The sequence below is a fragment of the Narcine bancroftii genome, chromosome 12, assembly GCF_036971445.1.
Source record: "Narcine bancroftii isolate sNarBan1 chromosome 12, sNarBan1.hap1, whole genome shotgun sequence".
Taxonomy (NCBI): domain Eukaryota; kingdom Metazoa; phylum Chordata; class Chondrichthyes; order Torpediniformes; family Narcinidae; genus Narcine; species Narcine bancroftii.
Genome location: NC_091480.1, coordinates 61,706,612 through 61,733,031, shown reverse-complemented (window position 1 = coordinate 61,733,031; position 26,420 = coordinate 61,706,612). Strand labels below are relative to the sequence as shown.

The window sequence follows — 26,420 nt, the reverse complement described above, 5'->3', positions numbered from 1 at the left end:
TTAGTATGTTCCCTTGCGTGTCTGCTATCTTCAAAAAAATATCTTGCATAAATTTTTGATCTTCTTCGTTAGGTGAATATACATTGAGTAAATTCCAAAACTCTGAATATATCTGACATTTTAGCATTACATATCTCCCTGCTGGATCTATTATTTCCTCTTCTATTTTAATTGGTACATTTTTACTGATTAATATAGCTACTCCTCTAGCTTTTGAATTATATGACGCTGCTGTTACATGTCCTACCCAATCTCTCTTTAATTTCTTGTGCTCCATTTCAGTTAAATGTGTTTCTTGCACGAATGCAATATCAATTTTTTTCTTTTTTCAGTAAATTTAGCAGTTTCTTTCTTTTGATTTGGTTATGTATTCCATTAAAGTCATATAGTTCAACGTAGCCATTTCATACTTTGTTTATCTTCCCTTTCCGTTTCCTCATCATCACCTTTCCTTCTTATCCACTTCTGCTTTCTTGTTTTGAACACTTTATAAGACAACATTTCTAAAACATCAAAGATTTTCCTTATTCTCCTATCTAAAATTTCTTTAACCCCATTATCCCCTCCCCTTCCTGAGTTGCCCTTTATCCCTTGTCGTAAACCACATCTCCCCTCTCCATTTGGATTTGCGAATTCACTCGCAAACGTCAACTCATTTTGCAGTTACCGTAACTCCTCCCCACCCAGCTCCCCCAGAAAAGATTTCAATTTTCATATATAACAAAGGTCACTCTTTTAATTCCCTCCTTTCTTCCTCTGTTCCCTTTCATTCCCTTATTAATTCTTATCTATACTCTATATATTTTCCTCTAAATACAGATACACTCATGTACACATATATATACATACACACCTATATATATACCCATATACACACATACATATAGTTCGTGGTCATTTTTACTCTCGTTACATGTCTTCATCTCTCTGCCTGTTTTGTAGTTGTTCTGCAAATTTTCGTGCTTCCTCCAGATCCGAGAATAGTCTGTTTTGCTGCCCTGGAATAACTATTTTAAGTACCGCTGGGTACTTTAACATAATTTTATATCCTGTTGTCCATTGGATCGTTTTTGCTGTATTAAACTCCTTTCTCTTCTTCAGGAGTTCAAAACTTATGTCTGGATAGAAAAAAAATTTTTGACCTTTGTATTCCAGTGGCTTTTTGTCTTCTCTTATTTTCTTCATTGCTTTCTGCAATATATTTTCTCTTGTTGTATATCTTAAGAATTTTACTAAAATGGATCTTGGCTTTTGTTGTGGCTGTGGTTTCGGGGCCAATGTTCTATGTGCCCTTTCTATTTCCATTTCTTCCTGTAATTCTGGTCTTCCTAAGACCCTGGGGATCCAATCTTTTATAAATTCTCTCATATTCTTGCCGCCTTCATCTTCCTTAAGGCCCACTATCTTTATATTATTTCTTCTATTATAATTTTCCATTATATCTATCTTCTGAGCTAACAGCTCTTGTGTCTCTTTAACTTTTTTATTAGATTCTTCTAATTTCTCTTTTAAGTCCTCTACTTCCATTTCTACAATTGTTTCTCGTTCTTCCACCTTGTCCACTCTTTTTCCTATATCTGACATGACCATCTCTATTCTATTCATTTTTTCTTCTGCACTTTTAATTCTTCTTTTTATTTCACTAAATTCTTGTAATTGCCATTCTTTTACTGATTCCATATATTCTTTAAAAAAAAATCCATTGTCTTGCCTTTCCCTTCTTCTTCCATTTCTCTATGTTCTTCTTCTTGCTTTGGGTTGGTCATCTGTTGTTCTACCGACGTTCTTTCTTCTTCTCTTCTTCCCGTTGCTTTCGACTTTTCTCTCTTCACTAATACTTTTACTTTGTTTTAATTTTTATTCTTGTACCTTTGTGTTTTATGTATTTTTTTTAAACTTTTCCGGAGAGGGCTGGAGTTCCCTGACCGGCCACTACTCCATCACGTGACTCAATCTCGGGTGGTAACTTCTTAAGGGGGGCCATTCTTAGTACAGCCAATGTTAGTACAGCAAGGCTCGCCAGAGGGGAGACAGGCAGCTTGTCAGACATTCACCACAAAAAGACATTAGCTTCAGTGGAGGATGTTCTGGATGCTGAAATGCCATCTACAAGTTTACTGATGACACCACAGTTGTCGGCAGAATCACAGATGGTGATGAGGAAGTGTACAGGAGGGAGATAGATCAACTTGTTGAATGATGTCACGGCAACCTTGCAATTAACATTAGCAAAACCAAGGAAATGATTGTGGACTTCAGGGGGAAGTCAGGGGAACACGAACTAGTCCTCATCGAGGGCTCAGTAATGGAGAGGATCAAGAACTTCAAATTCCTGGGGATCAACATCTCCGAGGATTTGTCCTGGACCATCCACGTTGATGCAATCATGAAGGAGGCTCACCAGCAGCTATACTTTGTGAGGTGTCTGAGAAGATTCAGTATGTCACTGAAGACTCTTGTAAACTTCTGCAGGTGGACCGTGGAGAGCATTCTGGCTGGTTGCATCACTGCCTGGTGTGGAGGTGCCAACTCTCAGGACAAGAATAAACTCCAGAAGGTTGTTAATTCAGCCTGCAACATCACAGGCACCAGACTTCACTCCATCGAGGACATCGACATGAAGTGGTGTCTTAAGAAAGCAGCCTCTATCCTTAAAGACCCCACCACCCAGACCATGCCCTCTTCCCTCTGCTACCATCGGGGAAAAGGTACAGTTTGTCGCTGTGGATCAAGCAAGAAGTCTGTTGAAGACAAGTGTTCAGCGGCACAAGGACAGCTTCTTAACCACTGCTATCAGATTCCTCAATGATCAATGTACCATAGACACGGCCTCACTTTGACTTTTTCTTTTTGGTTAACTATTTTTATTTATTTTGTAAGGAGGTTTATATAACGTTTGCCCTGCGATACTGCCGCAAAACAACGAATTTCCTGACATGTTCACGACAATAAATTATGATTCTGAGCAAGTAATGGGAATGAAATGAGATACCCCCCCCCCGCCAGACCAGATGACCTGGTTGCTGAGATTTTAAAGGAGGGGGTGTAAAGATCAACCAGAAAGGTGGTGTAGCACGGATGCAAGAGTGGGGGCAGGATGGGGAGCAGGGGGAGCAGAAGCAAGGCTGGGGTCAGCTGCAGGAGAATCAGGAGTGTATGGGTAAGAGATGGTGATGGGGAAAAGACTGCAAGGAGGGGCAATGTGCTCACTGCATGTTCAATGGAGAGATTGATGTAATCTCTGCTCTAACCTCTCCCTGCCTACTCGCCTCACCACCCAGGTACAGGGCACAAATAAAACCAAAGTCACCAGGTCACCTCATGGTTTATTTTTTAATTTAATCTCGGGGTGGATGCCAGTTTTCTGAAGAGCGTTACACAGTTTTACATGCAGCATAGACAGGATGCATACAGGTGGGGGATATGTTCACAGAGGAGGCTGACTGGGAGAGGCAGATGGGAAGGGAGGCTTCATACAAGAGGTGGAACAGCAACAACCACACCAAAGCAAGGGAAGGGTTCTCCTGTAGGAATAGCAGGAGGCCAATTCAGCCCCTCTCCACAGGCCCTCTGTGCATGTGGCTGTGCCTTTGGACAGTAAATGACAACATTTTGCTTTGCTAATGGTGGTCAGGAACAGGGCTTCAATGGGGACCAGGACGTCTGTCATCATTCCACAAGACTGAGGGTCCTCAGGGATGTGGGTACTCAGCTTGTTGTTGCAATAGGCTTTTCCCCACCTCCACCAACCTGAGTTCTCTGCAAGAGGATGTCCCCTGCAATGTGACAGTGATCCAGAACAGTCCTCAAATCTGCCCAGTTTCATGCTGATTGAGGAATCAGAATTCCTTCCATTGGTCCAGAACAATGGGACACCATACCCGGTAGGTTCTATGTTGATCTAGAACAACAGGAAATCCTGCACAATATCCACGTTGAGTGCAAACACTGGGAGAACCCACCCACTGCTGTGCTGATCTAGAACAACTGGAGATTCTGACCACTGTGGTGTAGATCAAGAACTGTTGGTATCCTGCTCAGTGCCAACCCTAATGTGGAATATCGGGTGATCCTGGGGAGTAATATGGATTTCGAACAGTGAGTGATCCCCACAGGTGCCACCATTATCACACTGATCTAGAACAGCAGGCGTCTGCACACTGTCACACTGATCTAGAACAGCAGGTGTCTCTTCACACTGGCGCACTGATCTAGAACAGCAGGTGTCGCTGCACTGTCACACTGATCTAGAACAACAGGCATCTCTGCACACCGTCGCACTGATCTAGAACAGCAGGCGTCTGTACACTGGCGCACTGATGTAGAACAGCAGTCGTCTCTGCACACCGTCGCACTGATCTAGAACAGCAGGCGTCTGTACACTGGCGCACTGATGTAGAACAGCAGTCGTCTCTGCACACCGTCGCACTGATCTAGAACAGCAGGCATCTGTACACTGGCGCACTGATCTAGAACAGCAGGTGTCTCTTTACGCTGCCGCGCTGATCTAGAACAGCAGGCGTCGCTGTACAGTGCAACAGTGGTCTTGAACAGGCATTGCTGCGCACTGATCTAGAACAGCAGTCGTCTCTGCACACCATCGCACTGATCTAGAACAGCAGGCGTCTCTGCACACTGTCACATTGATCGAGAACAGCAGGCGTCTCTGCACACTGTCACATTGATCGAGAACAGCAGGCGTCTCTGCACACTGTCACATTGATCGAGAACAGCAGGCGTCTCTGCACACTGTCACATTGATCGAGAACAGCAGGTGTCGCTGCACACTGTCACATTGATCGAGAACAGCAGGCGTCGCTGCACACTGTCACATTGATCGAGAACAGCAGGCGTCGCTGCACACTGTCACATTGATCGAGAACAGCAGGCGTCGCTGCACACTGTCACTGATCGAGAACAGCAGGCGTCGCTGCACACTGTCACATTGATCGAGAACAGCAGGCGTCTCTGCACACTGTCACATTGATCGAGAACAGCAGGCGTCTCTGCACACTGTCACATTGATCGAGAACAGCAGGCGTCTCTGCACACTGTCACATTGATCGAGAACAGCAGGCGTCTCTGCACACTGTCACATTGATCGAGAACAGCAGGCGTCTCTGCACACTGTCACATTGATCGAGAACAGCAGGCGTCGCTGCACACTGTCATATTGATCGAGAACAGCAGGCGTCGCTGCACACTGTCACATTGATCGAGAACAGCAGGCGTCGCTGCACACTGTCACATTGATCGAGAACAGCAGGCGTCTCTGCACACTGTCACATTGATCGAGAACAGCAGGCGTCGCTGCACACTGTCACATTGATCGAGAACAGCAGGCGTCTCTGCACACTGTCACATTGATCGAGAACAGCAGGCGTCGCTGCACACTGTCACATTGATCGAGAACAGCAGGCGTCGCTGCACACTGTCATATTGATCGAGAACAGCAGGCGTCTCTGCACACTGTCGCACTGATGTAGTACAGCAGGCGTCGCTGCACACTGTCACATTGATCGAGAACAGCAGGCGTCTCTGCACACTGTCACATTGATCGAGAACAGCAGGCGTCTGCACACTGTCACATTGATCGAGAACAGCAGGCGTCTCTGCACACTGTCACATTGATCGAGAACAGCAGGCGTCTGCACACTGTCACATTGATCGAGAACAGCAGGCGTCTGCACACTGTCACATTGATCGAGAACAGCAGGCGTCTCTGCACACTGTCACGTTGATCGAGAACAGCAGGCGTCTCTGCACACTGTCACATTGATCGAGAACAGCAGGCGTCTCTGCACACTGTCGCACTGATCGAGAACAGCAGGCGTCTCTGCACACTGTCGCACTGATCGAGAACAGCAGGCGTCGCTGCACACTGTTACATTGATCGAGAACAGCAGGCGTCGCTGCACACTGTCGCACTGATCGAGAACAGCAGGTGTCGCTGCACACTGTCACATTGATCGAGAACAGCTGGCGTCTCTGCACACTGTCGCACTGATCGAGAACAGCAGGCGTCTCTGCACACTGTCGCACTGATCGAGAACAGCAGGCATCTCTGCACACTGTCGCACTGATCGAGAACAGCAGGCGTCTCTGCACACTGTCGCACTGATCGAGAACAGCAGGCGTCTCTGCACACTGTCGCACTGATGTAGAACAGCAGGCGTCGCTGCACACTGTCACATTGATCGAGAACAGCAGGCGTCTCTGCACACTGTTGCACTGATCGAGAACAGCAGGAGTCTCTGCACACAGCCACACTGATCTAAAAATGCAGGCTCCCACTCTGGAGCTGATCTGGAACACCGCGATAAATAGCAGGCGAGGGGTCCAAGGGTGGTAAGAAAGTCGTCGATAATCTGCTCTCCAAGAAGCAGGTACACGAGATAGTGCTAGCTGTGATCACAGGGAAGCCTCCTGTTGGACAGAGGAAGCAACCGGGTCAGTGATTGGTGAAGACCCAACCAAATCACCCCTCCACCAACATCCCACCAGCCAGAAACACCACCCGATCCAGCAGGAGGAGCTTCTCACAAAGAAGGGGCTTACCAGAGATGTCAGGGACCGAAGGGGTTTACAGAGACAGGGAGAGGTGTAGGGACCAGAGGGGGTTACAGACAGGGAGGGGGGGGTTACAGAGTCAGGGAGGAGTGTAGGGACCGGAGGGGATTACAGACAGGGAGGGGTGTGGGGACCAGAGGGGTTACAGAGATAGGGAGGAGTGTAGGGGACTGGAGGGGGTTACAGAGATAGGGAGGGGTGTAGGAAACTAGAGGCTGTTACAGACACAGGGAGGGGTGCAGAAGGATGTACATTGTGCAGTGAGTTGAGGTTATCTTGGAGTCCGTGTGAGTTGTTTCCTTACTTGTTGCAGACATGGACATTAGCTTGCTGCAGTCAGCTGGGCAGGGATGCAGAGCTTCACCTGGTTTTCAGGCTGGCTGTCACAGTGTTTCTCACTCCTGAAAGACAGAGCAGAGACTGCATTACTATCAGCGTGGGCAACTCGGCCTATCATCTGCCAGCCAATGAGTGTACATCTATCCTAGCATGTCCACCTCTGTCCTGTATCTCATGTGCATTGTTAACCTCTTATGTTCCTCGCTGTCACCTTCTCTGGTCCCTCCCCATATCTGTAATCCCAACGGGTTCCCAAACCCATCCCCATCTGTCACCCGCCACCACTCAGATCCCCCACTAAACTCCATATCTCTGTAACCCTCCTCCAGTCCCCACACCCCTCCCCATCTCTGTATTCCCCTCCAGTCCCCACACTCCTTCTGGTCTCTGTAACCCCCTGTGTCTCTGGGAGTTAAACTCTCCTTTGTGTCTCTGTAACCCCCACCGGTCCCCTACACCTCTTCCTGTCTCTCTAATCCCCTCTAGTCCCCAAACTCCTTCTGGTCTCTGTAACCCCCTCTGATCTCCAAAAACCTCCCTGTCTCTGTAACCCCCTCTGGTCACCTACACCCCTCCGTTTCTGTAACGCCCTCCGGTGTCCTACACCCCATCCCTGTCTCTGTAAGCCCCTCCGGTCCCCTACACCCCTCCCTGTTTCTGTAACCCCCTCCGGTCCCCTACACCCCTCCCTGTTTCTGTAACCCCCTCCAGTCCCTACACTCCTCAGTGTGTCTGTAACTGGAGGGTGAAGGGCACTGAATGTGTTTTGACCTAACTACAAACACCTGGTAGGGGAGGCTCCAAGGAGAGGGAACTGGCTCTGATGGAGGAACCTCCACTCCATGTCACTTCCACCCACCCACCAATTCTCTCTTTGAATTTGGTTTCAGCACCTACCACAGGTTGCTTTCCATGTGCTGGGTAATGACATGGTTTCATGCTGTTTGTCGAATGTGGGATTCGAACTGTCAGCCTCACCTGTTGTCATTGATGTCGGGCTCCCTGTCTGCGGAGGATAAGTCATTGGAGTTGTGGTTCCCATTGGGGGGGGAGGGGGAGGTGGAGAGGAAATACAGAGCAATTAGTGTCCTGAGAAGGTGGTGTTCATCTAGCCTGCGTTGAACTCGGGCGCTGGCCAACCATCCCGTGTTGGGCAATGCTGCACTCTCCTGTGCTGCCTCCGATAGACACAGCACTACGTGCCGAGTTTCTCCAGCACTTTTGTGTATTTACTGTTAGCAGCATTGATATGCGGAGGGATCTGGGGGTCCGGGTCCAGATCCATCAGTCCCTGAAAGTGGCCACACTAGGAGGTGGGGTGGTGATGAGAGGGAGTGGGACAATGGGCTTCATGGGGCAGGGCACAGAGTAGTAAATCAAGGTGGTTACGTTGCAGTGAGCTAAAACTTTGGTCAGGCTGCACTTGGAACACTGTGTGTGGATCCCATTCTGGTCGGTTACCGGTTACCAGTGGTGTTCCACAGGGGTCGGTGTTGTATCTTAATGATTTGGATTGCAGAATAAATGGCTTAGTGGCCAAGTTTGGAGACGATAGAAGAGGAGAGGTCATGATGAGGAAACGGAGAGTCTGCAGCGAGTCTAAACTAGAATAGGAGAACAGGCAAAGAAGTGGCAAATGAAATACAGTGTTGGAAAGTGTACGGTCATGCACTTTGGTAGAAGGAATAAACAGGCTGACTTGTATTTGGATGGGGAGAACATTCAAAATTCCGTGGTACACAGGAACTTGGGAGTCCTCATGCAGGATACCCTCAAAGTTAACCTCCAGGTTGAATGGGTGGTGAGAAGCCAATGGAATTTTGGAATAGGATACAGGAGCAGGGATGTAATGTTGAGGTTTTATAAAGTGCTGGTGAGGCCTCTCTTGGGGTACGGGGTACAGTTTTGGGCTACTCATTTAAGAATATAAAGAAAGAGTAGACCACACATATATAAATGGGACGAAAAATTGGTACAACATAGAACTTCTCCAGTATTATTCCAATATATGGAAGAAGATTCATGTAGAAAGAAATAAAACAAATTATCAAATACCAAAACTAATATTGACGCAAAATAAGCTACTCCCTTTTACAATAGACAACCTTTCCTTTAGAAAATGGGGAAAAAAAGGGATTAAAAGAATAGAAAATTGTTTTTCAGGAAGTAGATTCTTATCCTTTGAACAAATGAGAGATAAGTACAATATAACTGGAGATACAGCGCTGGCATATTACCAACTGAGATCCTACTTGAAAGATAAATTAGGAAGCAATTTGAGTTTACCAGAGGGAAGTAACCTTGAATATGTGATTACAGATACAATGTTAATCAAAAGATTTATAACAAATATGTATATTAAACTGCAAGAAAAGGAGAATGAGGAAACAAATGGTAAAACTAAACAAAAATGGGAACAAGATTTAAATATAAAGATAAAAAAGGAAACATGGGAGAAATTATGTTCTGGAACGATGAGAAATACAATAAATACGAGGCTGCGTATGATACAATATAATTGGTTACACAGACTATACATTACACCGCAAAAGTTAAATAAATGGGACCCAACAGTATCTGATAGATGTTTTCGATGTAAAAAAGAAAGGGGAACAACAATTCATGCAATCTGGACATGTGAGAGAGTAGAAAAATTTTGGGATGATCTCAATCAGATATTAAATAAAATAACAGAAAACAATATACCAAAGAATCCAGAGATCTTTCTCCTAAGTAACATAAAAAATAAAGAATTTGGAATTGACTTGGAAGATGCACAAAAAAGATTTGTTAAGATAGCCCTAGCCGTAGCAAAAAAATGTATTATGTCAACCTGGAAATTGGAAGATAATTTGAAAATACAACAATGGTATATAGAAATGAATAAATGTATTCCATTAGAAAAAATAACATATAGTTTAAGAAATAATATTGAAATATTCGAACAAGTATGGGAGCCTTACATTAAATACAATAGCGAAAACCTACCGGGGACAAACATTACCTAAGTTGATGGAAGGAGAAGGAAAGAAAAGAATGGACTCTGTAGAATTTCTGGTGTATTTTTGTTGAATGACAACATTGTCTGACTGAATTAATGCAACCTAGATTGTATACCTAAAATGGATGAGAGGGGGGGGGGTGGCTTGGGAGGAGGGAGGGGGGGGGAGAAAAAGTCACTGTAAATGTGTGAAAAAGAAAAAGTGTATATCATGGCTATTGTGATTTAAGGTGTGAAAAATAAAAAATTTAAAAAAAAATTAAAAAAAAAAGAAAGAGTAGACCAGATGGAAGATTTATTTACTGGCTGGGAGGTTCAGAAGACAGATCTGTTGAAGAAGATTGATGTTCTGGAGAATCAAAGTCAGAGGGATAATGTTAAAATTGAGGGACTACTGGAAGATATTGAAGGTTAAAATCTGCTTCAGTTTTTCCGAAAATGGATCCCTGAGGTCTTGGGAACGACTTCATTTCCAGATGGGTTGGAACTGGACAGAGTGCACCGGGCAATTAAAAGAAAACCATACCTGGGCCAAGCTCCATGGTCTGTTCTGATCAGACCACGGTGTCTATGCTACCAAGACTGAGAGACTATTTTAAGACTTGCGGTGCAGAATGCCAGATGTAATCAGAGCCCACTGATCGTTCAGAATGTTTTTTTATGCTGATTTAAGTCAGGATATTATTAAACGTTGTAAAGAATTTAATTCAGCTAAAGCTATTTTGTGGAAGAAAGGGTATAAGTTTGTGTTTTGTTATCCTGCAATGTTGAAGGTTTTTTATGGCAATTATCAATCTCAATTTTTTGATAGTGACCATGAGGTCCTCGTCTTTGCTAATTCTCTACCTGTTAATAAGTAGGGTCAATATCACTCTTTTCAACAACCTGTGGTGCTTCCTGGAGGGGGGAATCGAGAAAAGAGAGATGGAAATGCAACAACTGATCGATATTGACGACGATGATCAAGTTAACCATGTACTAGAAGCAGCTTACCATACTTGATTTGATTATTTTTTTTACTATTTGTTCTGCTTGGGGGGGGGGGGTTGTGGTTCAACTGCCAACTCTTCCAAAGTCGTCAGCCACTTGTGGTGTTGGTCACTCTCGTGTAATTGAGGGGGGTACTATACTTGTATTTTTTATATATTATGGGGTTTCTTTTTTTACCTTTTTGTCTTTCAAGGAGTTTTTCAGTTTTGTGAGCCGTGTGGAGGGAGATATAAATTGCTATGGCTAATTTGAATTTTGCAACTTTTAATGTTAATGGGCTTAATACCCCAATTAAAATAAAGTGGGTGTTAGCCTATATTAAAAAGATGAAGATTGATATTGCATTTTTACAGGAAACGCATTTAACTGAAAAAGAACACCAGAAACTGAAGAGAGATTGTGTTGGGTATGTTATAGCATAGTCTTAATTCTAAAGCAAGAGGTGTTGCTATTTTAATACATAAAAAGTTATCTTTTACACTGGATTCAGTCTTTGCAGCTGTTGGTAGATTGTTGGTTGTTAATTGTAAGATTTTTTCGGAGGCTTGGACTTTGATGAATGTTTGTGGTCCTAACGTAGACGATGATGTTTTTATGGCGGAAGCTTTTTTGAATTTAAATCAGGCTTATGGTAATGTGTTGGTTGGTGGTGATTTTAATTGTTCCTTGGATCCTTTATTAGATAAATCTCCAAAAACTTTAGGTAAAATGAAGACGGCTAAACAGTTGTTGACAATAATGAAGGATTTGAACTTGGTAGAGATTGAATCTGACAGAAAAATACTTCTTTTTATTCCGCTACGCATGATTTTTATTCTAGAATAGTATCAGCACAATTACAAGGTAGATTTATTCAGGATGAATATAAAAGTAGGACTTTGATCATTCTTTGCTATTAATTACCTGTATTGGTTTGGAAAGGGTTGAAACTGTATTATCGATGGAGATTCAATACGTTATTGTTGAAACAACCTGAATTTATTAAATATTTGAGAGAACACATAAAAGCTTTCTTACAAATAAATAAAGGATCGGTGCGATGTAAATTCATTTTATGGGATGCATTGAAAGCCTATTTGAGGGGACAAATTATTAGCTATAGGGCTAAAGTTGAAAAGCAATATTTGGTAGAGAGTCAAGATTTAGAGAAAGAGACAATTAAGTTGGAAAAAGAAGTACAACAGGACACGATGGAAGTTTAACAAAAAAAGCTCATCTAACTAAATTAAAGTTACGGTATAATACTTTACAAACTTACAAATTTGTAAAATTGTTGCAAAGAACGTGCCCTTAAAGTGTTAGCTTGGCAATTGAAGACTGACAGGTTTCTAGGACAATAAATGCTATTAGGTGGGGTACAATAATTACTTATAAACCTCAAGAGATTAATGATGAATTTTGTTTATTTTATGAGAGGTTGTATACTTCTGAAGTTTCGGAAGATAATGTTAGAATTGATGCATTTTTGTCTAACTTGCCTTTACCATCTTTAAAGGATGCAGAGGTGAAAGATTTAGATGCCTATTTTTACAGTTATGGAAGTTAAAGAGGCAGTGCATGCAATGCCTGGAGGGAAATCCCCAGGTGAAGATGGTTTTACTTCAGGATTTTATAAAGAGTTTCAGGATTTGTTGTTTCCTGTATTAATGAAAGTTTTGAAGCAGGCCACTGAGAGTGGTTCCTTTCCAGACTTTTTTCTAAAGCATTGATTACAGTAATTCCTAAAAAGGACAGAGATCCATTAAAAGTAGGATCATATAGACCAATTTATTTGTGGATGTGGATTATAAGATAGTCGGCAAGGTTTTAGTTAATAGGTTAGCTAAATATTTACCGGAGTTGATTCATGTAGATCAGCTGGGTTTATTAAGAATCAGCACTCTGTAGATAATATTGTTAAGTTAATTTCTTTGATTAATGTGTCTCGGGAGCAACCCGACCAACCTATGATAGTTGCCTTAGATGCTGAGAAGGCATTCAATAGAGTGGAATGAGGTTATTAGAAAAATTTAAATTGGGGCCACTCTTTACTGGTTGGGTGAAGGCCTTATATAAAAACCCATCAGCCAGGGTTTCTATTTTGGACAAATGGACAAATATCTTCTTCGTTTACATTATCTAGATTGACTAGACAGGGGTGCCCTTTGTCACCAGCTTTGTTTGCGTTGGTAATAGAACCATTAGCTCAAATGATTAGGCAAGATGGTAACATTAAAAGCATTCAGGTGAATGTAGACGAGTATAAAATAAATTTATTTGCAGATTATGTTTTAATATATCTAACACATCCTATGCAGTCATTGGAATATTTTCAAGCACGGTTGGAGCACTACGGCAGGTTATCAGGCTATAAGGTTAACTGGGATAAGAGTGAGATAATGCCTTTAGCAAAAGGAAGGCTATTCAGCTTGTAAGCAGGTTACAAAATTTTGGTGGTCTCATAGAATTAAATACCTGGGAATAATTGTTGATGATAATTATAATCATTTATATGATTTGAATGATCTATTATTATTGACTAAAATTAAATATGATTTAAATAGATAGAAAGATTTACCAATAACTTTGATAGGGTGTGTAAATTATATCAAAATGAATATTTTTCCTCGTATACAGTACCTTTTTCAATCGATTCTGTGTAAAATTCCAAAAAATATTCTAAAAGATTTGAATGCACTAGTGTGGACTTTTTTGTGGAAAGGTAAATCGGCGAGGGTGTCGCTACAAAAACTGACGGAAATATACTTTAGGAGGAATGCAGTTACCTCACTTTCAAAACTATGAAATTAACATTTAACATTTATTAATAGAATGTTTGAAGTAGATCAATCTCTGGTATGGGCTAAAATCGAAATGCCTCAGATCCATGAACAAATAATAGATCAATTTCTTTATAAATAGAATCTTCAACTCTTGCAAAATTATAATCTACCTGTGTTAAAACATTTAATGGAGTTATGGCAAAATAAAAACCAAATTATAGGTACTAAAGGTAAAATGTCGGCCAAAACTCCGTTGTATTGTATCAGAATAAATTGGTTTCTTTTTCAATGAATAATCAACATTTGAAATTATGGGAACAGAGAGGTATTAAATTGGTGGAAGATTGTTATGAAGCTGGGTGTTTTGTTTCATTTCATAGACTTAAGAAAAATATGGAATTACTTCAAATACGTTATTTGCATATTACCAGATTCGAGCTTTGTTATTAGATAACTTTGGACGTGGTTTAAGGTTACCTAGATGAACTAAATTTGAAAATTTACTTACCGAAGGTGGTAAAAAAGGGTTTATTTCAGAAATGTATGCTTTATTGCAACATAAAATAAGTAAAGCAGATGTTTATAAAAGGAGAATTAAATGGGAAAAGGACTTGTCTATTTGAATATCTCAGGATGACTGGATGACTATAGCATGACCAAAGTAATAAATGTGAGATATAGATTAGTCCATTATAATTTTCTTCATCAGCTTTATTTAACTCCCGAGAAGTTAAGGAAATATGGATTTAGTTCTTCAGACTTGTGTTTTCGATGTAGTAAAGAGATTGGTTCTTTTTCACTTTCAGTTTGGCTTTGTGAGATAGTGAAACCTTTTTGGGGTAGAATTATGGAATTTTTGGAGGGTTTATTTAAATTCAAGCTTTTACTTGATCTACTATTTTTATTAGGATATATTAAGACATTAAGTTTGGAATTAAAATTAGATAAGTTTCAGATTGCATTTATTCGATTAGCGTTAGCTCTGGCGAGAAAATGTATAGCTATTACTTGGAAGAATGAGATTGAGTTGAGTATTCAAAGATGGTACATGGAGATGAGATCCTGCATTCCACTGGAAAAGATAACATATAATTACTCCTTCTTTGTTAAAGTGTGGAGCCCGTATATGAAATATATGGGTTTAAAAATATAGTAGAGATTTTTTTCTTCTTCCCCGGGTTGAGATGGCACCTTCCATGGCGATGATTTGACTGTTTTTTATATATTTTATTTATATATATATATATATATATATATATATATATATATGTGTGTGTGTGTGTGTGTGTGTTAACTCCTTTCTTTTCTTTCCCTTTTTCTTTTGGGTAGCTATAAAGGGGTGGGAGGGAATTGGGGGAGAAAATTATGTATATCTATTCTTTAATTGCTTGTATACCTTATTTTGAATAATAAATAAAATATACAAAAAACCACCGTGCAGATCATATACAGACAGGATAACAAAGAACAAAAACAAAATGCACATTACTTAAAAGAATCAGGAAACAGCCATAAAAATTCTTTAGTTACAACGAGAAAGCTGGAAGGAGAAAGAAGCCAAGGCAGACAGAGAATGAAAATGAGAGATGGATTAATGTAGTGGTTAGACACGGAGGCAACTCCTCCAATTCGGAGGGTCAGGCACCATGATGGATGGAGAGAGATGGTTGTCCACGCTGAACGGCAAAGCGCTTGAACTTGTTTAACAAAGGATGTACTGGCATTTGAAAAGGTTCAGAGAAGATTCACCTGAATCATTTCTGAGATTTGATGAATGTTTGATAACTCTTGACTTGTACTCCTTGGAGTTCAGAAGAGGGGGGTCTCGGAAAAACATTTTGAATGTTGAAATGGACAGAGGAGATGTGGGAAAGTTTTTTCCCATGGTAGAGGAGTCGAGGACAAGAGGGCACAACTTCAGGATCAAAGGGTACCCATTTAACACAGATGTGGAAGAATGTCTTTAGCCAGGGAGGCCCAGCCGTTGGGTGTACTTAAGACAGAGATTGATAGCTCTCTGAATAGTCAGGGTACGGATGGTTATGGGGTGAAGGCAGGGGAGTGGTGCTGAGTGGGAAAATGGATCAGCTGAAGGGTGGTGAAGTCTGAATCTTTTTCCCAGGATGGAACTATTACACACAAGATGGCATGTTTAAAGGGGAGGGCGAGTAATGAAAGCTTTGCAGGGTAAGTGGGTGCCTGGGAGGGGCTGCCAGGGGCAGTGGTGTTTGAGAGGCTTCCAGACAGACCCATGAACGTGGAGGGAATGGATCAGAGGGCAGGCAGTGGTTTCAGTATTCGGCTCCAACATGTGGGCTAAAGGGACTGTCCCAATGCTGCACTGTTCTCCATTCTGTTTGTCAGTGCCAGCAACAAGTTCAGAAAAGTTACCATGGTGAATGACCTGCACCACCACCAGTGCACGGAGAACCCAGTCTGCACAGTCTACAAAACACACCATAGTCACTCACAGAATACAATGACAGTCCCTCCCCCATCACCACCTCTCCCACCCGGAGGACAAGGTTGCCCCCTCCGAGTCCTGCACCCACTCCCCAGGGAACGGATTGCAGTTCCATCCTTGGAACCCACTCACCGACAGGGTGATGAACGGACTGCAGTCCCACCTTACCCAGAGAGCGAGAATCGCCAACCCCCATACCCACAACATGAAGAGATCAACAACTCACCATGGTCCATGACCTGCATCTGATATTCATCTAGACAGTCAGGTGATGGGGTTTCTGGGGCACGTTGGCAGCTGCCTGTTAGTGAGCTTGTGGAGAGGGAGATCAGTCAGCCCATTTAGACATAAATGTCCGGACAAAACAACACCCCCCCCCGTCACAGAGACCCCCCCACCCCATCACACAGATAACCCCCCCCACCCCCGTCACACAGATACCCCCCCACCCCGTCACACAGACACCCCCAGGTTGTGGGGGCTGGGGGACGAGCTCATTGCCTCGTGATCTCTGAGTATTCCCCCCAACCCACCCCACCCCACTTACTGCACGAGCCTGGCACTGTCCAGCAGGTAGAGCGGGGGACAGGGCCGCATGTGGCCCAACCTGCAGGACTCCGTGTGGTGGGGGTTGTGCAGGGCCAGTGGGGAGCAGGCCAGCTGTTGTCCTGGTCGCACCGGTTTGGCTGGAAGAGAAGAGCAAAGCCTTGGGCACAGGCAGGAGCACTGGCCCACAGGCTCCGGGTCCCTCCCACCACCATGTTGACATCCCGTCAGGTGCTGGGGGGAGTGAGTGGGACCTCCAGTCCCCTGCAAGGTGTTCGGAGTCAACGGGGAGCAAGGGAGTGGGGGGATGTGGGAGAGGGAGGGACTGGAAGGAGGGTGGGGAGTGAATGGATGGCGATGGAGGGAGGAAGTGGTTGAGGGAATGTGGCAGGGAGCAATCATGGTGAGGAGGGAGGAGTATGCAGAGGGAGGGGATTGAAGAGGATAGGTAGGGAGGGAGAGAGGGGAGATTGAGATGGGAGGGGTTGGGTGATGAGTGGTGCCGAAAGTGGTACGCCCTGGCTTGCCGTCCCTATTGGGACCTGGCGCATGGAGAGGACCCTGCAACTAACCTGCCCACACCACCCCTCAGCGACCCTGTCCGGCCCACACCACCCCTCGGCGACCCTGTCCGGCCCACACCACCCCTCGGCGACCCTGTCCGGCCCACACCACCCCTCGGCGACCCTGTCCGGCCCACACCACCCCTCGGCGACCCTGTCCGGCCCACACCACCCCTCGGCGACCCTGTCCGGCCCACACCACCCCTCGGCGACCCTGTCCGGCCCACACCACCCCTCGGCGACCCTGTCCGGCCCACACCATTCCTCTGTAACCCTGAGCAGCCCACACCACTGTGCCACAGCAGACCCTGCAACAGTCGAGCGATGGACAAGACTGGCGGACAGGCTAAATGTGTAGTTAACATTGTACCACATCACGCCTGCCATTGGTGAATGCGGTTCTACCACTGGCTCGCCACCCCCAACCTGTGGCTCCTCCCTCCCAGATATCCCTCGTCCAAACCCCTCCCTCACTACTTGCCTTGGAACCGGGCCAGCAACATGTGAGATGTGTTGATGTCTTAAGGTGATTAAAGACCCTTAATCACAGATCCTTGTCTAACGTGGTTGATCAGAGGCACATGCATTACTGGGGGAGGTGGGGGGGGGGGGTCGAGGGAGGTGGGGGGGGTCGGGAGGGGTGAGGGAGGTGGGGGGGTCGGGGGAGGTGGGGGGTGGGTCATTGGGGGGGGTTCGTGGGGGGGGTCCATGGGATGGACGGGGGGAGGAAGGTCCATGGGTAGGGAGGAGGAGGGAGGTCGATGGGTCAGGCGGGGAGGAGGTCAGTGGAATGGGTGGGGAGGAGGAAGGTCTTTGGGAAGGGCAGAGGTCTGTGGGTAGAGAGGAGGAGGGAGGTCGATGGGACAGGCAGGAAAGGGGGAGGTTGGTGGGTATGGAGGAGGAGGAAGGTTCGTGGGACGGGCGGGGAGGAGGGAGCATTGTATCACTGTGTCTCCTCACCTATCTGGGCTGAACCCATTCTCTGTGGCAGGTTCCTGGAACGCACCACCTCTTTGATGCGGTCAACCTCCTGCTGGTAACGCCTGCGGTCCTTCATTGCCCCCTCTTTGGCCTCCTTCAGTGCAGCCTCCAGAGCACGGACTCTCTCAGCCGTAGCCCGCAGTCGTTTCTCCAGTTTCGGAAGCTCACAGCGCAAGTCAGCATTGTCACGAACCAGCTGCGGAATGAAACGGGGAGGGGAAGGATTCTCACAGCTGCAGTTCTTTGATGTATTCTTGGTTTCTTCACAAGGACATTCCAGTAATGACCTTCTGGTAGTAATGGCAAGTCCCTCAGATCTACCCATCCCCTCCCCAAATCGTCTGCTCCCCTCCCTTTCCCAGAGTTTGCAGTTCTCACAAAGGGTCTTTGACCTGCAACTTTAACTGGGGCTGGGAAGGGGAATTGTCAATTGTTATGGGGCATATCATACTTTACATTATATATAAATGTCTTTCAAAGAGATAGATTGTGGGGGGGTTCAGTGTAGGTCACTTCACAAACAGATACTTACACTTCACCTCTCATTTAAAATGCAAGAGCTTGGCTGAAGCCAAACATTCAGACACCTGTGGCTTTGGAAAAGACAATGGAACTGCTTTGGAAGGAACTTCAGAAGTAGGTGCAGATGGAGAAGTTCAGGCTCGTGCTGATAAAGATCTTTCAAAGATTGGATTTGGAGCTTTGAGAGGGGTTGTGGCTTTTACAAGCAGAGAGAGAGGAAAGAAAACAAAGGATTCTTCTCGTAGAAAGAGGGAGAGAAGTCACTTCTGCCTTGTAACATGGCCAGCTGGTAGCTAATTGAAAACCCCATTTTGAAGAAGGGTTGAGAGTTCTCAGTTCAGCCTGTTCAAAACCCTTGTAGTCCTTACAAGAGGAAATGGCTGGCTAGAGTGTTTCACCTGAAATAAGGGAAACAAGAGGAACTCTGTGGTGACCTGGGTTATCATTTGGAAAAACCATGATGGGGCAAGTTTCTTCAGCAAGACACTGAAAGGACTGATAGGAGGAAATCAGTTTGTGTTTGTGTCCAACGAGTAACAAATTTCTCTCTGAAACCGACAAGAAACTTCCTGAGCGGTAACCAATTACCTTTAAGCACCAAAGCCTGGTGAAAATTCATAAATGTTAAATTCTGTGCACAGTATAAGAATTGCCTGATACCGGTGAACTTGGAAAAGGGAGATTGGACTGTTAAAGCAAAGAACTTTCCTGAACATATACAGTGACTGTAAGGGGAAAGGGGAGCCTAGACAGACTGTAAGGGGGGGCCAGACAGACTGTAAGGGGGTGGTGGGCCCACACTGACTGTAAGAAGGGGGGGGCAGAGTGACTGTAAAGGTGGGTTCAGATGCATTTGTTTTATTCTGTGACAATAAACAGTATCTGATGTGGTGAATGTGAGACCATCCCCGTCTAGACAAAACAGTCGAACATCTGACTATTGTTTCTGCTGTAAACAATGACAGTGTGCGGATTATTCCCGTAAATTATGGCAGGGTGTGGATTGTTCCCGTGGTAAACCAGGACAGGGTGTGGATTGTTCCCACAGTAAATGATGGCAGGTTGCGGATTGTTCCCATGGTAAACGATGGCAGCGTGCGGATTATTCCCGCGGTAAAAGATGGCAGCTTGAGGATTATTCCTGTGGTAAAAGATGACTGTGCAGATTGTTCCCAGTGTAAACGATGGCAGCTTGCGTATTATTCCCGCGGTAAACAATGGCAGCGTGTGGCTGTGCAGAGGGAAGGGTTTGTGTGTTAATCACCAAAAGTTGGTTGGCAAGTGCAGCAGGTCATCAGGAAGGCAAATGGGTTGATGACCTTCATTGCTTGATGGATGGGATTTCAGAGCAGGGACATTCTACTGCAGCTGGACAGGGTCCTGGTGAGGACCCATGCAGTTCTGGTCTCCTCACTGGAGAAAGGATAGACTGGCTATGGAGGTGGTGCAGAGGGGGCTCACCAGGTTGGTTCAGAGATGAGGGGGTGAGCCTGTGGGCAGTCACCTGGGACTGTACTCAGAAGGGTGAGGGGAGTCTTATAGAGCCATAAAACGATGAAGGGAACAGATCAGATGGAAGCAGGAGGTTGTTTCCAAGGGGAGATGAGACTAGAATGAGGGGACGGAGCCTCAAGGTTCAGGGGAGTAGATTTAGGATGGAGATGAGGAGGATTTGCTTCTCCCAGAGAGTGGGGAATCTGTGGGATTCTCTGGGAGTAGATTCAAGATGGAGATGAGGAGGAGCTGCTTCTCCCAGAGAGTGGGGAATCTGTGGGATTCTCTGGGAGTAGATTCAGGATGGAGATGAGGAGGAGCTGCTTCTCCCAGAGAGTCTGGAATCTGTGGGATTCTCTGCCCAAGTGGGGGCTACTTCATTACATGTACTGAAGTCACAGAGAGATAGATTTTTGAACAGTTGGGGAATTAGGGGAGATGGGGGAAGTGGAGTCAAATCACCTGTTATCTCACTGAATGGGGGAGCAGGCTCGATGGGCCGAGTAGCCAACTTCTTCCCCCGTTTCTTATTTTATGGAATGGTGGAAGGGCACTGTGATGAATTTTCACAAGGAGATCCCATTAAAAGTTTGGACAGAGAAGCAGAAGTGGGGCCGGGAGCCAGACAAGAGGCCACTGAACCACCACAGGCACAACTAGATCCTGATCCCTTTAGAAACCTGCAGAGAATTTGAGGCCCACGGATGGAAAAAGTGGAGGGGCTGTTGCCCCGAGGAAGGCAGATCGAAGAGGCTCCACTGGTGAGATGGTGCAGCTAGGCTGGGACATGGTGCTGGGATTTTTATCACACCCCTTGAGAAGCAGAGGCCTGAATATTCTAGTAGGCCATAAAGTCAAAAAGGTAACTGGCAGAGACAAAGTATGACTGGGGGCAGAAGCCAACAGAATGAATCAGCAAAACTGGCCCCAAAAAGAGAAGAGGAATGCTTGTGTTCAGCAGAAGGGCAGACCCCTCACAATCACAACAGTTTCAGCACCAGGTGAGAGTGCTCATGAGAATGGCAGCCAGGGAACGTTGATCCAAGCCAAAGGCCAACCCTGCTGCTCATTTGTGGTCAGAATACACCCTTCCCCCACTCATCGAATTATAGGCTGTAGAAGCCGACCAATGGGGCAGCCCCCCTGGATCCTCCCAGCACTCGACCTTGATCACATCCCCTCCCTCAGCTGACTACCATCCAGGAGATAAATCCCAGCCTCGGGCTTTTATAAACCTCTGCAAGGTCCCCCCTCAGCCTCCGACACTGCCAGGAGAAATGTCATTGCCCATGGCTGTGAGAGACGACTTCTTGACTGAAGTACGGCACAGACAGGCTAAGGGGCAATGGATGATCTGATGGGGATTGGGAGGTCATCACTGGATTGGAGCCTTTCTATAAGTTATGGGTGGCCACTCCTCGTGGAGTGGGAGAAGCAACAGAGTTATTTCTCATTGGAACAGGAGGCCATTCAGCCCTTCTGCAGCCTGTAACACCAGGACAGGAGGCCGTTCAGCCCCTCTGCAGCCTGTTACACTGCGACAGAAGGTCATTAAGCACCTCTTCAGCCTGTTACACTGAGACAAGAGGCCGTTAGCCCCTCTCCAGCCTGTTACACCTGTACTGGAGGCCATTTAGCCCATCTCACATTGGGAAAGGAGGTATTTTAGCTTGCTATTCCCTGAACTGTATAACTTGAGAGGATTTTTGTCATTCAGTGGCCTGCCACTTCTTGCTGACCTCTAACCTTCCCTTTCCAGAGATCAGGATTGAATATCCCCTATTTCCTGAACCGTGACGTTTACCTGTTTGTGCACCTTAGTAAGTTGATCCAAGTTGTTCTCCAGAAAGGAGATCTTCTGCTTCTGCGAGCCACGCTCTGCGCAGTTGTCAGGTTCCAGGTCTGTGTTCTGGTCAGGGACATGATCCATGCTCAGGATTCGAGTGAGTTGGTGCGATGAGGAATCCCAGCACCCCTCCCCCCATTCCCTCCCCCAGTCCTCACTGCTCCAAGCAACCCCTCCCCTTCACCTCCCCCACTCCCTCCCCGTTCTCTCTGCTCCCAGCACCCCCTTCCCTCACTCCTTCCCCCAGTCATCCCTGCTCCCACCAACAGCTCCCCCCTCCCAGCACCCCGTCAACCATCTCCTCCCCCCACTCCCTCCACCAGTCCTCCCCACTCACCCTCTCAGGGACACTCACACTCAACATGTACATACCCACTCACTTCTCAGGGACACACACTCGACACGTTCACACCCACTCACTCAGGGACACACTCACACTTGACACATACACACCCTAGAAACCCACTCACTCTCCCAGGGACACTCACACTTGACACGTACACAACCCACCCAACTACTCACTTCTCAAGGACACACACTCGACAGGTTCACACACCCATTCACTCTCAGACACACTCAAGCTTGACACGTACACACCCACTCACTCTCTCAGGGGCACTCACACTCGACACTTTCACAGCCCACACACCTACTCACTCTCTCAGGGACAATCATACTCAACTAGTTCACTCCCTGCACTCCCATTCACTCAGACACACACAAGCTCGACACGTACACACCCCACACACCCACTCACTCTCTCAGAGACACTCACACTCGACACTTTCACTCCCTACACACCAACTCACTTTCAGGGACACTCACACTTGACACGTACACACCCTCTCAGGGACACTCACACTTGACACGTTCACACCCCGCACACTCTCTCAGAGACACTCACACTTGACACGTTCACACATACAATCTCCAGGGTCGATTCACACACACATACAGGAAGACATGGTTGAGAGACTATGTGGCCCAAACCGGCACCGCATTCACCTCAACACTTACGGTCCTGACACGGCTGCTGAGCTCCTGGACAAAAAGTTTTCGTAAGTTATGAAGAGTTTGAAGTTCTCGTGCCTAAAGAGAGAAGGGAGAATGAGGTCTCAGTAAAGGGATCATCGCCTGGAGCATTCACCACTCTGGCTGGGTTATGTTTATGTAGCTCGTCACCCCTCTCCTCACCTCTCCCCACTTCTCCCTCACATCCTGACCCCACTCCATCCTCAACCCCGATCCCCTCCATCCTCACCCCGATCCCCTCCATCCTCACCCCGATCCCCTCCATCCTCACCCTGATCCCCTCATCCCCTCCATCCTCACCCACACTCCTCCACCCCTCCATACTCACCCCCAATCCCCTCCATTCTCACGCACTCTCCTCACCCCCTCCATCCTCACCCATACTCCTCAATCTCCTCCATCCTCACCCACACTCCACACCCCCTCCATCCACACCCCCTCCATCCTCACCCACACTCCTCCCCTCCATCCTCACCCACACTCCTCCCCTCCATCCTCACCCATCCTCCTCAACCTCACCCATCCTCCTCAACCTCCTCCATCCTCACCCATACTCCTCAACCTCCTCCATCCTCACCCATACTCCTCCCCTCCATCCTCACCCACACTCCTCCCCTCCATCCTCACCCATCCTCCTCAACCTCACCCATCCTCCTCAACCTCCTCCATCCTCACCCATACTCCTCAACCTCCTCCATCCTCACCCATACTCCTCAACCTCCTCCATCCTCACCCACACCCCTCCCCTCCATCCTCACCCACACTCCTCAACCCCTCTATCACCACACCTCCCTCTCAACAGCCTTCTTCCCTCCCACTGCATCTTCAACACCCCTCACTGCCCGGTCACCCTCACTGCCCCCTCCCCATTCCCTCCCTGCCCCCTCCCCCTCACTGCCCCCCCACTCTGTCCCCTCACCTTTCCCCACCCTCTCCTTCTCACTGTCCCCTCTCCAATAACCCGCCCCCCTCTCCCTGCCCCAACCTCCCTCACTGAACCCTCCCCCTCACTGAACCCTCTCCCCAAAACCCAATTCCCACCTCTCCCTACTATCTCTCTCTCTCCCTTCAACTCACAACAGTTTCTTCAAGTCCTTTAAGATCCTGCTGGGACTGTTCCTGCTTCTCGTGGAGGAATCTGCGCTGGGAGGAAGGGGAGACAATGAGAGGAACAGACAACACTCATTAAACCCTCCTCCCCCACTCTCCTCCCACTCCACCTTACCCACCCTCCTCCCCTCCATCCTCACCCACACTCCTCACACCCTCCATCCTCACCAACCCTCCTCCCCCTCCAACCTCACCCACCTTCCTCACCCACCCTCCTCATCCCCTCCATCCTCACCCACACTCCTCCCATCCCACACCCACTCCTCACCCCCTCCATCCTCCTCACCCACCTCCATCCTCACCCACCCTCCTCTCCTCCATCCACACCCACCCTCCTTACGCCCTCCATCCTCACCCACCCTCCTCACGCCCTCCATCCTCACCCACCCTCCTCATGCCCTCCATCCTCACCCACCCTCCTCACCCCCTCCATCCTCCCCCCTCCATCCTCCCCCACCCTCCTCACCCCCATCCTCACCCACCCTCCTCACCCACCCTCCTCACCCCCTCCATCCCACACTCCTCAGCCCCTCCATCCTCTTCACACCTAATCAAACCCCTTCTTCTTCATCCCCGTCTGCATCTCATCACCCCCACCCCTCAGTTGACCCCTTCTACACCTCATCACCCCCTCCCCTCCATCAACACCTCATCACACCCCCTCCCCTCCATCGACCCCATCTAGAACTATCACACCCCCTCCCCTCCTGTGAAAAATGGCTGGAGATTATTAAACTAGCACCATTCTGTGAAAGGTGATGGAATACGAGAACAGACAGTACTAACTAGTGGGCCCCTTTCGTATCAGAAGCCTCAAGGACAAAAGAGTCTGGTTCCAACCATTGCACTTGCTTAATGAAGACATGAATATTAACAGACGCTCCTAATGATGAGACAGCCTAATTAATATAATGTATGATGAGGGAGGGACTGTGTGGTATCTGCAGGGATGAGAGGGAAAAGGGGAAGGTTGTAATGTATTGAAATTCCGATTGGAGGTGTGGTGATGTTGAGCATGTGACTGTACAAGAGTGATGATTCTGGACCTCTGGTGTGTCTAGGGACTAAGAGACACCCAGCTCTGCAGACCCGAAATAAAATCGAACTTGTTCTCCAAGACTTTGTCTCCTGACTGGTGCTTGTGAACACGTTGTATTTCACACTTCCAATGACCCTGTCTACACCTCATCACACCTCCTCCCCTCCATCAACCCCGTCTACACCTAATCACACCTCCTTCTCTGATTACACCTCCCGCTAACTCAGGGAAGAAGCCAACATATTAATGGACGTGTTGCACCCTGGCCACAGTAGGGGAGAAGATTCTGGAGTGTGAGATCACGCGCCCCACCCCAGATTCAGGGACAGATTCCTTCCTGCTGTGATCAGATTCCTGCATGAACCTCCAACAGGTGAAATGTTGTTGTTCTCATTCTGTACCCCTGCACTGTGTCCTCTATGCTGGACTCTGGATGAGATGAACAGGGGTTGGGTTCCTCAAAACAGCCCCTATCACTGAATATAGCAATGAATGAGACCCCAAACTTACGTCAGCTCCTGAAGTTTTTTATTTTTTTCCCGCTGCTCTCTTTTCAACTTGTCAAACTCAGCACGAACTTTCTCCAACTCCAGGTTCAGCTGCACATTCCGGCTGTGGGAGTGATCAGGAGTCACAGACAGGGCCCGGGCTGCACTACTCCTCACTCTGCCTCCCTCCACCCCCTCACCCCCCTCACTCCATCCCATCACTTGCCCTCCCTCCATCCCCCTCCTTCCATCCCATCACTCTCCCTCCATTCCCTTCCATCCCATCTCTCCCCCTCCCTCCATCCCCTCTCTCACCCTCCTTCCATCCCCTCACGCCATCCCCTCACTCCCCTCCCTCCATCCCCCACTCCTCCACCCTCCATCCCTCACCCTCCATCCCCCTCACCCCTCCTCACTCCATCCCATCACTCACCCTCCCTCCATCCCCTCACTCCCTCCCATCCCCTCACTCCCTCCCATCTCATCTCTCCCCTTCCTCCATCCCCTTACTCCATCTCATCACTCTCCTTCCATCCCATCCCTCCCCATCCCTCCCTCCCATTCCCTCATGCCATCCCCTCACTCCCCCTCCCTCCATCCCCTCACTCCTCCCTCCCCCTTCTTCCCCTCCATCCCCTTATTCCCCCTCCCTCCAACCCCCTCACTTCCCCTC

General features: G+C 47.0%; 1 protein-coding gene and 1 long non-coding RNA gene across 2 annotated transcripts in view; one reads left to right on the top strand and one right to left on the bottom strand.

Moving 5' to 3' along the window:
- Window positions 1-18,699, top strand: part of LOC138747275 (uncharacterized) — a 22,175-nt gene extending 3,476 nt beyond the window's left edge. The window contains exon 2 of the long non-coding RNA XR_011347401.1: window positions 18,227-18,699. This is a non-coding gene — a long non-coding RNA (uncharacterized lncRNA). The remainder of the gene's footprint in view (window positions 1-18,226) is intronic.
- kif5ab (kinesin family member 5A, b) overlaps window positions 5,864-26,420 on the bottom strand; it is a 53,554-nt gene continuing 32,997 nt past the window's right edge. The window contains exons 19-28 of the mRNA XM_069906350.1: window positions 25,770-25,871; window positions 24,188-24,248; window positions 23,096-23,167; window positions 22,037-22,141; window positions 18,196-18,412; window positions 16,674-16,812; window positions 16,353-16,438; window positions 7,888-7,915; window positions 6,875-6,971; window positions 5,864-6,426 (exon numbers count right to left, since the gene is read on the bottom strand). Coding sequence (XP_069762451.1) covers window positions 6,893-6,971; window positions 7,888-7,915; window positions 16,353-16,438; window positions 16,674-16,812; window positions 18,196-18,412; window positions 22,037-22,141; window positions 23,096-23,167; window positions 24,188-24,248; window positions 25,770-25,871 — 889 coding nt within the window. The 3' untranslated portion in view covers window positions 5,864-6,426; window positions 6,875-6,892. The remainder of the gene's footprint in view (window positions 6,427-6,874; window positions 6,972-7,887; window positions 7,916-16,352; window positions 16,439-16,673; window positions 16,813-18,195; window positions 18,413-22,036; window positions 22,142-23,095; window positions 23,168-24,187; window positions 24,249-25,769; window positions 25,872-26,420) is intronic.